Source organism: Sceloporus undulatus, chromosome 1 (genome assembly GCF_019175285.1).
Source record: "Sceloporus undulatus isolate JIND9_A2432 ecotype Alabama chromosome 1, SceUnd_v1.1, whole genome shotgun sequence".
Taxonomy (NCBI): Eukaryota; Metazoa; Chordata; class Lepidosauria; order Squamata; family Phrynosomatidae; genus Sceloporus; species Sceloporus undulatus.
Window position 1 is genome coordinate 28,929,203 of NC_056522.1, and position 13,804 is coordinate 28,943,006.

The window sequence follows — 13,804 nt, forward strand, 5'->3', positions numbered from 1 at the left end:
GGGGATTCTGGGAAGTGTAGTTTTGTGAGACATCATTTAGCCTTCTCTGTCAGAGAGCTGGAAAATACAGTTCCCAGGATTCCTAGCACTGAGCCAGGGTAGGTAAAAGTGGTCTCAAACTGGATTATTTCTGCAGTGTGTTTTGCACCAGAGAAGGCTAAAAATGTCTCACAACCAACTATAGTTCCCAGAAATAATCCAGTTTGATTCCTTAGCATGACCTCGGCTCCATGTTGGGGATTCTGGGAAGTGTAGTTTTGTGAGACATCATTTAGCCTTCTCTGTCAGAGAGCTGGAAAATACAGTTCCCAGGATTCCTAGCACTGAGCCAGGGTAGGTAAAAGTGGTCTCAAACTGGATTATTTCTGCAGTGTGTTTTGCACCAGAGAAGGCTAAAAATGTCTCACAACCAACTATAGTTCCCAGAAATAATCCAGTTTGATTCCTTAGCATGACCTCGGCTCCATGTTGGGGATTCTGGGAAGTGTAGTTTTGTGCAGTTCCCAGGATTCCCTAGCACTGAGCTAGGGCAGCTAAAACAGTCTCAAACTGTGTTTTGGACAAGAGAAGGCTAAAAGTCTCACAAAACTAGTCCCCAGGATTCCCTAGCACTGAGCAGGGGAATTCAAGCAGTCCCAAACTGAATGATTGCTGCAGCGTGTTTTGGAACGTTGTCACTTTTTTATGCCGCCTTAGGTCCCTTTTTTTCTGGGCGAAAGGCGGCATACAAAAATATATGTGAATTTAGATATATAGATAGAAGTAGAAATACCTGTCTGAGGAGCTTCCATCTGGCTCTGGCAGCTACCTGCTTGCCTCCTGCTTCCCTCACCTGCAGCCCCTCTTCTTTGCCCCCAAGGAGGCACCTGTCAGAGGGGGAGGGGACCTCCATTAGGGCTGAATCTTTAGTAGCCATGATAATAACAATAATTATTATTATAAAAAACTCCTCTTCCAGTAACGAAAAAAACAAAAGCTGAGGAAATGGAGGAGAAGAGGCACCGAGAGGGGAGGCAACTAGGCAAGGCACTGGGGGATGAGAATGATGGCCACCTCCTGGCACACAAGGGTCGCCCCCTTTTCAGTCCTGGCTGAGGAGGATTTTGTTCCCTCCTCAGTCTTTGCTTCAGCTTTTCAGGAGCAGCTGACTGGCTGAGCCTCCCCCATTTCGGCCCCAAGAGGCAGAAGGAGAAAATGAAACAGATGGGAAGGCATTGGCAAGGCAGCAGGAGCCATGTTTTTTAAGGGCAAGGAACTGGATTGTTGCTGCAGTGTGTTTTGAACCTGAGTTGAGGAGACACACACAGCAGCAATAATCCAGTCTGAGGCTGCTTTAAGTGCCTTGGCACAGTGCTAGGGAATCCTGGGAATTGTAGTGTATTGTGGCACGAGAGCGCTCCCTGACAGAGAAGGCTAAATCGTGTCCACAAAACTACAGTTCCCAGAATTCCCTAGCATTGAGCCAGGGCATTGCTAAGGATGCAAACTAGATTATTTCTACAGTGTGTTTTGGACCCGTGAGGAGAGAGACTTCAGAGGCATAGGGCTCATTCGCTGTGCAGAAATAAAGCAGTTTGACAGCACTTTAACTGCCCTGGCTCCATACTATGGGATTCTGGGATTTGTAGTTTTGTGAGATATTATTTAGCCATCACTGTCAAAGGGCACTGGTGCCACAAAAAACTACAAACCCCAGGATTGCATAGGATGAGGCCAGGGCCATTATCAAACTGCATTATTTCTGCAGTGTGGATGTAGCCATAGCCCTGTTGTTAGTCTTGTATATCAGTTGGCAAAGGGATGTTTTAGCATCAGCTTTCGTGTAGACTCTGCATCCGCACTGCAGAAATAATCCAGGTTGACACCATTTTAACTGCCATGGCTCAGTGCTATGGAATTCTGGGAATTGTAGTTCGCAGTGGGCCCCAGAGCCATTGTATCTGGATGAAATCTGACACAGAAAGCTTTTCTCTTCATATCAGCTGACTACACCTGTTGAAGTTTTGCATTTTTGCCTCATTCCCCTCAAAACAGGCAACTGTGAGAAAAAATGAACGGTATAAATATCGCCTCGGTTCGAGGGAGCATAAAACATCCGAAAAGTTGTTAAGCGAGTTTCAAGAAAAGGGCAGCATTTGAAATAATAATAGTAATACTGTACTAATAATAAGTTTGTGTGAAAGCCCAAAACCAAGATGGGGATTTTGGCTTCAGGTCCGTCGTCATCATAACTGCGGGCAGGGAAAAGACCGCGGAGAGTTAGTAGAGGTCGGCCTCCATCTTGGTTGTGGGCAAGGCAACGACTGCGGGAAACCGTCTTCCGTCGCCATTTTGGTTGTGGGCATTCTATAGCCAGCATGGCGTCTATGGGCAGCTGAAGGCCTTCGTCGCGCGGCTGTGACGTCCCTACGGCGCGACTCGCCATGCTGCTGCTTGCCAGAGATCAACACATTCTCAGGTTCAAGCCGCCTTCGCTCAGGTTGGGGTTTCTTCCGTTTCTACTGCGTCCACACTGCAGAAGTAATCCGATTTGACACTGCTTTAACTGCCATGGCGGGATGCTGAGAATTATAGTTTGTTATGGCACTAGAGTTTTGCTTCGCACTGTAGAAACAATCGGGTTTGACACCACTTTTAACTGCCATGGCTCAGTGCTATGGAATTCTGGGAACTGTATTTTGCCCGTTCTGGGGCCACGACAAATTGCAGTTCCCATAATTCCGTAGCACTGAGCCATGGCGGTTATAGCGGTGCCAAACGGGCTTATTTCTACAGTGCGGATGCATAAACACTGCAGAAATCATCCATTTTTACTCAGCTTTATCTGCCATGGCTCAATGCTGTGGAATTCTGGGAACTGTAGTTTGTTCACTCTGGGGCCACAACAAACTACAGTCCCAAGGAATTCTATAGCACTGAGCCATGGTAGTTAAAGTGGTGCCAAACCGGATTATTTCTGCAGATGGCTGCATCCACACTGGAGAAATAACCCAGTTTGGCACCACTTTAACTCCCATGGCTGAGTGCTGTGGACTTCTGGGAACTGTAGTTCATTGGGGCAGCAGAGCAGAGGTCTGGTGCTGCAACAAACTACAGTTCCCAGAATTCTGTAGCATTGAGCCATGGCAGTTAAAGCAGTGTCAAAGTGAATTATTGCTGCAGTGCGGATAACTGCCTGTGGATGAGATATTATATCCTGCCTTCTGTGGAGCTTCCAGTGAGTCTGACCATCTGCCCTGCGGTCTTCCTCTCTTCCTTCCTGCTGCCCTCCACTTTCCCTATCATCTTCGCCTTTTCTAAGGAGTCTTTCCTTCTCATGCTGTGTCCAAAGTACAACAGCCTCATTGCAGCCATCCTGGCTTCTTCTGTTCTAGGACTCATTATTTGGTTGCCTTTTTGTCTGTCCACAGTACCCTCAGCACTCCAGCACCACATTCTCAAACAAGGCTGCATCCACACTGGAGAAATAACCCGGTTTGAGACCGCTTTAACTGCCCTGCCTCAAGGCTGTGGAATTCTGGGAGTTGGAGTTTGTTGTGGGCCCAGAGCGGAGCAATGTCTTCCCTGGCCATTATAAGAGAAATCCAGAGAAAATCAGCCCAGCTTGTGTGGTATAAGAGAGTAAAATGACTGTCCAAGAGCCTGCTATTAGTCTTCGCACACTCTGTAAGGAGGAAGCATGGAGTTATCTTGGATCTCATCTTGTGAAACATAATTGTGTTATTCATTATTTAATTTTGTATTGCTCTCATGATATATTCAATATCTTTGTACAGTTTTTTCAAACTTTTACATAAATCCTGTTTTTAATAAACAATATGAACATTTCAGATGTGTTTCTAGTTTCTTTGCCATTTAAACAATTGAGTCTTTTTGTCCCACCAGTTCCATCCTGATTCCTGTGGATCTAAAGACTGCGAACAGCTGGGATAGAAGAAATCTTCCGTTTGTTCATATTGTGTTGTGATGTCTAGATGAATTGTGCTTAACACCTCGTTGAACTCATGAAAGCATGTAAATCAGAATGAAGAATCAAAGGAAATGAATATTTTGTCATCATGCATTTTGGAAGGAAGTATTTTCTTTGTGTGCTGAAGTCCAGTGTTGGTCACTTCAACAACTGCTCCAATTTTTTCTCTTCTCAAGTCCTAAGACCTTTTCATCAAAGACAGCTACAAGTGTGTAGGTTTTCAAAGTGCTTTAGAAATACCTGCGTAGTTCCTGGTTCCCATCAAAGTGTTCAGTCCTGGAGATTCTTTTCCTATAAGGTATGTCTGTCTGAATAAATTTTTCACGCCAGCCACTATGTAGACCCTTGTTCAATGAAATGTAACTTTCTTCTTTCATGTGTAAATTTACAGTGCTATAGAAATAAACTATAATAATAATAGTGAGCCATTGAGGTTAGCAGTTGAGTAAGACAGAAAGTGTGTTTTCAATCATGTTTGCATAATCACAGCACTGTTAAATCCTTCAACCTCTGTTTTTCTGAACATCTAAATACATCTGTCTCAGTTGTGTTCTGCTATTCCAACATTTTTTAAATAAACCTAACTACTCAGTTGACATCCAGTAACAGGCTACATATGAAGACAATCTAAGTAGTAAATATCATAGAATCATAGAATCATAGAGTTGGAAGAGACCGCAAGGGCCATCCAGTCCAACCCCCTGCCATGCAGGAAATCCAGATCAAAGCATCGTCGACAGATGGCCATCCAGCCTCTGTTTGAAGACCTCCAAGGAGGGAGACTCCACTACACTCCGAGGAAGTGCATTCCACTGTCGAACAGCCCTTACTGTCAGGAAATTCCTCCTAATGTTGAGGTGGAATCTCTTTTCCTGTAGCTTGCATCCATTATATACTTCTACATTAGACTGTTTCTAAGCTTTGTAGACACCTTAGACTAAGTAAAGACAAGGAGAAACTACTGAGGCTGCAATCTTATATACACATTTCTTAGTAAATCATATGGAACTATTTACAGAGTTCTCCTGAATAAGCATATAATGAGCTACATTATAAAACATAATTTAATACAAAGTGCTGTGCTATGACTAAAGGTTTAATGTATTCTTTTCATTTGCCTTGTTTTTATTATAAACTACTTTTGCATTTTATAAAATGAAAAGCACTATCACATGGTCTCAGCTAACAAAAAGATAGTGGGAATGCATTGTGATTGTTGTTGTCATTAATTGCCCTCGAATTGATACCAACTCAAAGTGACCCTGTGGATGAGACATCTCCAAAAAAACCCTGTCCTCCACTGCTCTGCCTAGATCTTGCAGATTCATGCCCATGACCTCCTTGATTGAGTCCAACCATCTGGTGTGGAGTCTTTCTCTATACTACCATCTACCTTTCCTAGCATTATTGTCTTTTCTACTGAGTCATGCCTTCTTATGATGTGGTCAAAGTATGACAGTATCAGCTTAATCATCTAGGCTTCCAGGGAGAGTTCAGGCTTGATCTGCTCAAGGATCCACTTGTCTTTTTGGCTGTCCATGGTATCCTCAGCACTCTTCTCCAACACCACATCTCAAATGAGTCAATATTCTTCTTATCAGCTTTCTTCGCTGTCTAGCTTTCACATCCATACATGGTGATGGGGAATACAGTGGCTTGGACGATTCTAACTTTAGTGTTCATTTGTATATCTTTACTCTTTAGGATCTTGTCTACCGCATATACGCATGTACAGGTCAACCTCATATAAAAGTCGAGGAAAAGTTTCAGAGTCAAAATCCTGGGTTTTGATATGACCCATGGATAAATTGAGGGTAAAACTTAGGGGGCTATAAGGAAGGATGGAAAGGGGGAAATACCACTTCCGTCCTCCTTCTCTGGACCTCTCCCAACTGATTCCCAGGTGCTGGAGGAGAGGTTTTAACATCAGACTGAGGCCTGTTATAGACTGCCAGAATAAAGCTGCTTCGGGTCTCTTTGGAGGTATGCTATTTAAATGATGCATGGGTCCTAAGAGTCTGGAGGTCGCGCCAAAGCCACACTCCATTCCTAAGCACTGGAGTGCAGCTTTGGTGCAGCTTCCGGATTCTTAAGATGCATGCATCATTTAAATAGCATACCTCCAAAGAGACCCGAAGCAGCTTTATTTTGGCAGACTGTAACAGGCCAGAGAAAGGAAGCAAGTGGATTTAAATGGAGAGTTGTTTCCATGGGAAGCAAGGTCTTGCAAAAGGGACCAGAGAGAGAAGCAAGTGGATTTAAATGTTGAGTTTTTTTCCATAGGAAGCCAAGTCTTGCAAAAGGGAGCAAGAGAGAAACAAGTGGATTTAAATGGAGAGGTTTTTCTATAGGAAGCAAGGTCTTGCAAAACAGATCAGAGAGAGAAGCAAGTGGATTTAAATGGAGAGATTTTTCTATAGGAAGCCAGGGCTTGCTAAACTGAGCAAGAGAGAAGCAAGTGGATTTAAATGGAGACGTTTTCCCATAGGAAGCCAGGGCTTGCAAAAAAGAGCAGAGAAAGAAGCATTTTTAAATGGGCAGTTTTTCCCGTAGGAAGCAAAGGCTTGCAAAGCAAACAGGAGGGGGAAGGAATTGGTGTTCAATGGAGATTGGGACACCAGGCTTACTTGCTTTAGGACCCTTCTAAGCACTACTGATCTATTGACCCTTATATAAGTCTACCCCAACATTTTAGGGGCAATTTTGGAGCATAAATTTCTTGACTGATAGTCGAGTATATACGGTAGTTCCTTCATAGCTGCCCTTTCGATACCTAGTCTTCTTATGATTTCTTGTCTACCGTCTCCATTCTGATCAATTTTTGATTCTAGGTATGGGAACAGTTTAACTACAGTCTTATACATGGATTTTTTATACACATTCAAGCATACACGGTTTGAAAATGTCCAAAACAGTATAAATTTCAAATATCAAACCTTGATTTTCTATTTTTTTATAAGGGACACCATTTTGCTATGTCATTATAGTTAATGGGACTTGAGCATACACAGATTTTGTTATACACGGGGGATCTTGGAACCAAACCCCAGCATATAACAAGGGTCCACTGTATTGCTATTTCCTTATTGTCTAGGTTGAATTTATGTAGTGGTACCTCGGGATACGAAATACCCAGGTTACGAAATTTTCGGGATACGAAAAAATCCCATAGGAAAACATTGTTCCGGGTTACGAATGTTTTTTCGGGTTACGAAAAAACTTTTGGTGCTTTTTTCGGCTTTTTCGCACGGAATCGCGGCTTTTCCCCATTAGCGCCTATGGCAGTTCGGCTTACGAAGGCTTTTCGGGTTACAAACGGTGCCACGGAACAAATTAATTTCGTAACCCGAGGCACCACTGTATTTCTTCCATAGTCATCATTTTTAGCCTGCCTTTGCACTTTAATTTTTGACATTGCATTGTGATGCTTTCAGAAAAAAAGGTTCTTCTTGAAATAAATTATCACATATATGTATTAATGTCTAATCTGAGACCTAACATTAGAGTAGTGCGAGACTGATGAAAAGGGAATACAGTGCTAGGCACTGGGCATTATGTTATAAGGGTTTTCAGAGCTATTTTTACACACCCCTAGTCATGTCATCATTGCATCATATATTCTTTGTGGAGTTTGTTGGCAAACATTAAAGCTCCATGAATCAAGTATTTACAGTTGTAGTGATTTAGCAAAACTGTAATTGAGTGGGTGATGCAACTGTAATTCAGTGGTTGGATGAGTTGGGCACAAGTAGAAATTGCAAACTGGTGATCTTAGGCATTTATAGCCATGCTTGAACACAAATTATTGTTTCATTTCCCCCATTAATTCTATATCCTGTCTTTTCCCTATACATGGCCCAAAATCATGTTACAATATAAGTTAAAACAAAAGAACTAGAATGGTATATAGTACAAACATTTGAAAAGCATTAAGTAACCAATCCAATTGAAAATTAATTTAAAACCATTAAGAACATGTTCCACACAAATTAACACATCTTAAAAATACAGGACACCCATTGAACCACCTTCTGTGCCAACCAGTTAAAGGATAAAGGCATAATTAAATGAAATGGTAATTGCCTGCCAGTAAAAAGAAAGCAGCAGAGGTGGGGCAACTGTGCCTCCCTTCGGCAGGATTTCTGTAACCTAGATGTGGCCACCAAGGTTTCCTAATGTATCTTCACCAAATGAACCTGTGAGGGTGATGGCACCAAGGGAAGGCCATCACCTGAAGATCTGAAAACTCAGACAGGCTTTGATGGCATGAGGTGCCTCTGCACTTCAGAAATAATACAGTTGTCACAGTTTTACTGCCATGGCATCATCCTGTAGAATCCTGGGATTTGTGGTTGTGATGCCAGACATCTCTGGCAGAGAAGGCTAACTATCTCACAAAACTCACCATCCCAGAATTACATAGCATTGAGCCGTGGCAGTTAAAACAGTGTTAAAATGCATTGCTGACCAACCATAAAATAATGAGACCACCCACGTGACCCCACCTGAACAATCAGGCCATTCTGATGGGGAGTAAATTTTGGGAGTTATAATCCAAAAAAGAAACCTGTCTTTTAGCACCTGGTAGATAATTATTCTTGGCCAAGAATATTTCTTGGTGAAAAGCCACCTCTGTTTCATGTGGCTTCATATTACAGGGAGGAGGGGGGAGATTACATTCTGCTCATTAGTACTTGGTGTTTTGTGCCTTGTTTTGTATCAGGATCTTCTGAAGTCAGAAAAGGCAAACTGGAGGGCTTGTTCATCAAATTACACAGATTTGACAGAGAGAATTAAACGACAATTAGAAGCTCATTATGAGAAGTACTCATCCAGTTCACACAGCCTGGTGGTAAGTAAGAAAATACATTTAGAGATTAATTAAAGATGTAGTGGCATTATAAAAGCCTTCTAACCTCCTTGATTGTTATCATTAAATTGATCTTAAAAATAATTTGAACAATATTCAGGGGAAGATCTGATAATGTTTGATAGTTAATATTTCTGAAATGCTTCTGAGTCTTTGAAGTGGTTCATATGTATTATGAACTTGTAATTTCTACTCTGTCCTCTTTTCTTTTCTGTTTTTTTTTTTACAAAAAGCATTTTTACGTCCATTTTGTGTTTGTAAAGGCATTTTGTGTATGCAGAGGGAATGATTTGCCTAAAGTCAGTAACTGGGGAAATGGAAAAAAGTTGAGGGGGGAAAAAAAGGAGAAGAAAATAGGATCTTCCAACCATAGGACTAGTGTAGCAAATCACAACATTACCTCCATTTAAAAAACCATTTGGAAGAGTCCCAATGGAAATCCAACTAATCACTACAACCAGTCCCACAAAGAATATAATAAGTGGATGCAGAGGTGCCAAAACCCAAGGAGCTATATTGAGAGAACTCATACTTCAAACTAGTCTGAATGAGCCCATAACTGAGATAACAAGGCCTGAACAGACAGGCCAAAATAAAGCTGCTTCAGGTCACTTTGGAGGTGTGCTGTTTAAATGATGCATGCGTCCTAAGAGGCTGGAAGCCTTGCCAAAGCCATGCTCCAGTCCTAAGGACTGGAGCACAGCTTTGGTGCAGCTTCTGGTCTTTTAAGATGTGTGTGTCATTTAAACAGCATATCTCCAAAGTGACCCGAAGCAGCTTTATTTTGGCCTGTCTGTTCGGGCCCAACAGATACAAAAAACAATTTGTCAAGATTCTGTTGAATGACAACACTTCTGAGCATGTGCCCTACTGCATATTTTTAAGAGTAATTACAGCAGTGTCATCACTGGGGGGGGGGAGGTTGCAGGGGATTCAGACCACATCAGGTGACACCCTAAGGAGGGGTGGCACCACTGCTCCTCAAACATCTGCCTTTTGGCAGAAACGGGCTGTGAAATTCATCTGCTTCCTTTTAAAATGCTTTAAGAGATGTTGGGAGTGGGGTTAAGCTCAGTGGGAGGAGAAAGGAGAGGCCCCAGAGTTTTTTAATAATAAAACTTCAAATTTTAAATTTTTAGTTTAAAAAAAAATTAAAAATGACTCTTTTAAAAAAAATATTCTTTTAAAATTTTCTTTAAAACATCACATTTACCCAAATCTTTGCTAAATACATTTAGGTTGTGCGTGTGATATTTTTATTTGAAGATATGATTTTAATTTTGCTAGTTGTTTGTGTCACAACTATTACCATTACATTCAGTGGTATATGGGAATTACGATTTATGAGGAACATGATCGTAAAAAAGCATTACTAAGGATTCTGTATGGTGTGAAATGAGAGGAGATCAAAGGGGGGGATGACACCATGAATTCCTGCACCAGTTGACACCAACCCTAGTGACACCACTGAGTTAGAGCATTTTAGCCTTATAGTGTTGATAGTTGATGCAATAATGGATGTTATTAGTTTGCTGTTTTGTGATGATGTTCTTGCTTTTCATTCTTTGTGTATTCCATAAACTTTAACCAAGTACAGTTTGTTAAATTTGTGCTTCAGGAAAAAAAAATGAATTCTTATTAACAGATGATGACTTAATTTTGCAAATTTAAGTGGAATCCACATCTGTTTTGATTTTGAACAGATTAAGCTTGGCGAGTATGTTTACTTTGAAGAAAATGGCTGCATATTTCGTTCAAAGTTGGGAGAAGTAGGTATGAGTGTCTCTCATCATTACATAAGATTGTGTTCCATGTATTTTGTATTAACATATGCAGATTTAATAAAAAAGTACATTAAATAGTTCTTTCTATTAGTCTCCTGTTAATAGCATACACCTTTTTCTTTTACTGTAGATGAAAAAAATAGTGAGGCATTGCTTAGTACAGAAGCACTACCGTTTCATGATTCCTTAATCCATCGCATCCGAATTTCTCCAGATCACAAATATATGGCTACTGGGATTAAAAGTGCAAATTCTGAAGAATGTGCATGTGTCATTGTGAAATTAAATGTATTACCAAAAGTGGAATGCATTATCCCAAATGTGTATAGCTTTGGTAAGTAATTAGCTTAACCCTCTTTTGAATTATATGTAACATATCGAATGAAAGTCCAAACTTTTCTCATCATCTTAGATCATTCTGGTTCACCAAACATTACTTGTGTAATGTAATTCTGAATAAATGGGTGCTTATGTGTAATTACACATAGCTAAAATTGTATTTCTGTTGTTTTTCATAGAAGTTTCTGCACTGCATATTTAGTGTGCTGTCTTCTTCAGTTCCTCCAAATGTAGCAAAAATAACTGCATAATTAGGACCAGTGAATCAATGGCCCTCAAGATTTTGTTGAACTCTAGATCCCATAAACCCAGCAACCATGGCAAATGATTGAGAGTGGTGGGAATTGTAGTCCAGCAACATCTGGAGGTCTACAGGTTCCCCATTCCTGCTATAGAACTTAAATATAAATGAAAAGATCATTTACATTTACAGGCCGGGGAAGAGAGTTGTATTATTCATTACTAATCAAATCACCACTCCTAGCTAACTGGTACTGATAACTAAATTCTAGGTGGTTTTGAGTGCTGGGCAACAACTCTAGAGACCAAGGTTTGATTTGCATTTGGTGACCTTGGGTAAGTCATAGGAGTATATCACATGGAGCTTTTTGGAGATTTTGCAGCTCAGATCTGGGGTGACTGTGGGTCCAACGATGCGGATTCACGTCATAACATGAATGTGTTATCACGTGATTCAATTCTATGGGAGCTCCTTCTGTGGCACTTCTGCAGTGAATCCAAAGTGACTCCTCAGCTTGGTGAATTCGGTACAAAAGTGAACTGAAATAGATAATAATAATATAATAATAAAACTTTATTTATATACCGCCCTTCTAAAAACCAGGGCGGTGAACAACAGTTCCAACAATATAACAACAGGTCATACAAAACATTAAAAACAGATTAATAAAAAAATAAAATGTCCATGCCGGCAAGACAGTGCTGAAAAGGGGAGGGGGGGAGAGTAGCTGGTCAGGGGTAAGCTTGTTCAAATAAGTGGGTCTTTAGCCCCTTCCTAAATTGGGCTAGGGAGGTGGCTGAGCGGAGCTCGAAGGGCAGCGCGTTCCAGAGGTTGGGGGCTGAGATGGAGAAAGCCCTCCTGGTGGTAGAACTATATTTCGCCTCTGGAACGGTTAACAATAGCTGCCCTGATGATCTGAGTGTGCGGGGCGGATTGTACGGAGAGAGGCGGTCCTCCAGATACCCTGGGCCCAAGCCATTTAGGGCTTTATAGGTAATAACCAACACCTTGTATTGCGCCCGGAAGCGAATAGGCAGCCAATGTAAGTCTTTAAGGACTGGTGTTATATGACTGGCCCTGGCAGTGCCAGTAACCAGACGGGCTGCCATATTCTGCACAAGTTGCAGCTTCCGGGTATGGTACAAGGGTTGCCCCATGTAGAGCGCGTTGCAGAAATCCAAACGAGAGGTTACCAGGGCGTGTACAGCCGTTTCAAGGTCTCCCCGGTCGAGGTAGGGACGCAGCTGGCGTATCAGCCGAAGCTGATAACAGGTGCTCCTGACCGTCGCATCCACCTGAGATGTAAGGTGGAGCGACGAGTCCAGGAGCACCCCCAGGCTGCGTACAGAGTCCTTCACGGAAAGCGTGATTCCATTCAGGACTGGTGGAACCACCGCCAACCCCGGACCGGGGGAACCTATCACGAGTACTTCCGTCTTCTCTGGATTCAGGCTGAGTCTGTTGTCCCTCATCCAGCCCATTACCGACTCCAGACAGGCCACGAGAGGAGAGACGCCAATCCCGGTCACTGCATCAGTCGGAGACATAGAGAAGACTATTTGGGTGTCATCAGCGTACTGATAACACCGCGCCCCATGTCTCCGGATGATCTCTCCCAGCGGTTTCATGTAAATGTTGAAAAGCATGGGAGACAGAATGGCTCCTTGAGGGACCCCAGATGTAAGGGCCCTCTCGTCGGAGCGCACGTCTCCCAGCTGCACCATCTGGGACCTCCCGGAGAGGTAGGACCGGAACCACTGGAGCGCAGTGCCCCGGATTCCCACCTCCGCCAGGCGTCCCAGAAGGATACCATGGTCTATGGTATCGAAAGCCGCTGAGATGTCCAAGAGCACTAACAGGGACACGCTTCCCCTGTCCATGCCCAGACGGAGATCATCGACCAAGGCGACCATAGCAGTCTCAACCCCATAACCCGCCCGAAAGCCGGTTTGAAATGGGTCTAGATATTCCGTTTCATCCAAGATCGATTGAAGTTGGATTGCAACCGCCCGCTCGATCACCTTCCCCAGAAATGGCAATAGCGAAATAGGCCGATAATTGTTATGCAACAGGGGGTCGAGGGAGGGCTTTTTTAATAGAGGTTTAACTACGGCCAATTTCAAATTTGTTGGAAATTGCCCATCCCTCAGTGAGGTGTTAATAATCCGCTGTAACAGCAAAGTTACAGCTGGGCCCCCCTGTGCCGCTAGCCATGAGGGACAGGGATCGAGAGGGCATGTTGTCTTCCTAACACTTCCAAGGATCTTGTCCACATCCTCGGTACTGACAGACTCAAACTGATCCAGACTAACCAAGTTCACGGATGCCCTGGATACCTCTACTCTAGGTTCTGCTCTAAGGCAGATGAGCAGAATGACGGGAGGATAGATGTAAATATAATTGAAATAGATGAAGAGAATGGCAGGAGGATAGATGTAGATGTGGCTGAAATGGATGGGGGCTGGAAGACCTGTTTGAATTTGGCTGCCAGGGATAGGAAAGTCATTCACGTGAGGCTGTCATTCACGTGAAAATGGAACCAGGCTCCCTTCTTCACCCCAGAAGTGCAAAGGTTCAGGATGCTGAGCATGTGCAAGGGT

At 42.7% G+C, this 13,804-nt stretch overlaps 2 protein-coding genes across 10 annotated transcripts in view; one reads left to right on the plus strand and one right to left on the minus strand.

Annotated features, from left to right (window-relative positions):
• Nucleotides 1-2,024, minus strand: part of CAMKMT (calmodulin-lysine N-methyltransferase) — a 343,394-nt gene extending 341,370 nt beyond the window's left edge. Inside the window, exons 1-2 of one of the 2 annotated variants that reach the window (XM_042458409.1) lie at nucleotides 1,993-2,024; nucleotides 773-866 (exon numbers count right to left, since the gene is read on the minus strand). In XM_042458409.1, the coding sequence (XP_042314343.1) occupies nucleotides 773-866; nucleotides 1,993-2,009 (111 nt within the window). In that variant the 5' untranslated portion in view covers nucleotides 2,010-2,024. Of the gene's footprint in view, nucleotides 1-772; nucleotides 1,254-1,992 lie in introns of those variants that run through there. The other variant, XM_042458335.1, reaches the window with a different exon arrangement.
• A 304-nt stretch (nucleotides 2,025-2,328) lies between these two features.
• The window catches only part of PREPL (prolyl endopeptidase like), a 44,201-nt gene continuing 32,725 nt past the window's right edge, over nucleotides 2,329-13,804 (plus strand). For 7 of the 8 annotated variants that reach the window (XR_006102946.1, XM_042458168.1, XM_042457910.1 and 4 more), the window contains exons 1-5: nucleotides 2,329-2,479; nucleotides 3,886-4,268; nucleotides 8,694-8,822; nucleotides 10,544-10,613; nucleotides 10,755-10,958. Coding sequence is in view for 7 of the 8 variants with exons in the window: in XM_042458168.1 (XP_042314102.1) it covers nucleotides 4,059-4,268; nucleotides 8,694-8,822; nucleotides 10,544-10,613; nucleotides 10,755-10,958 (613 nt within the window). In the remaining variant the exon portion in view is untranslated. Of the gene's footprint in view, nucleotides 2,521-3,885; nucleotides 4,269-8,693; nucleotides 8,823-10,543; nucleotides 10,614-10,754; nucleotides 10,959-13,804 lie in introns of all 8 variants that reach the window. The other variant, XM_042457734.1, reaches the window with a different exon arrangement.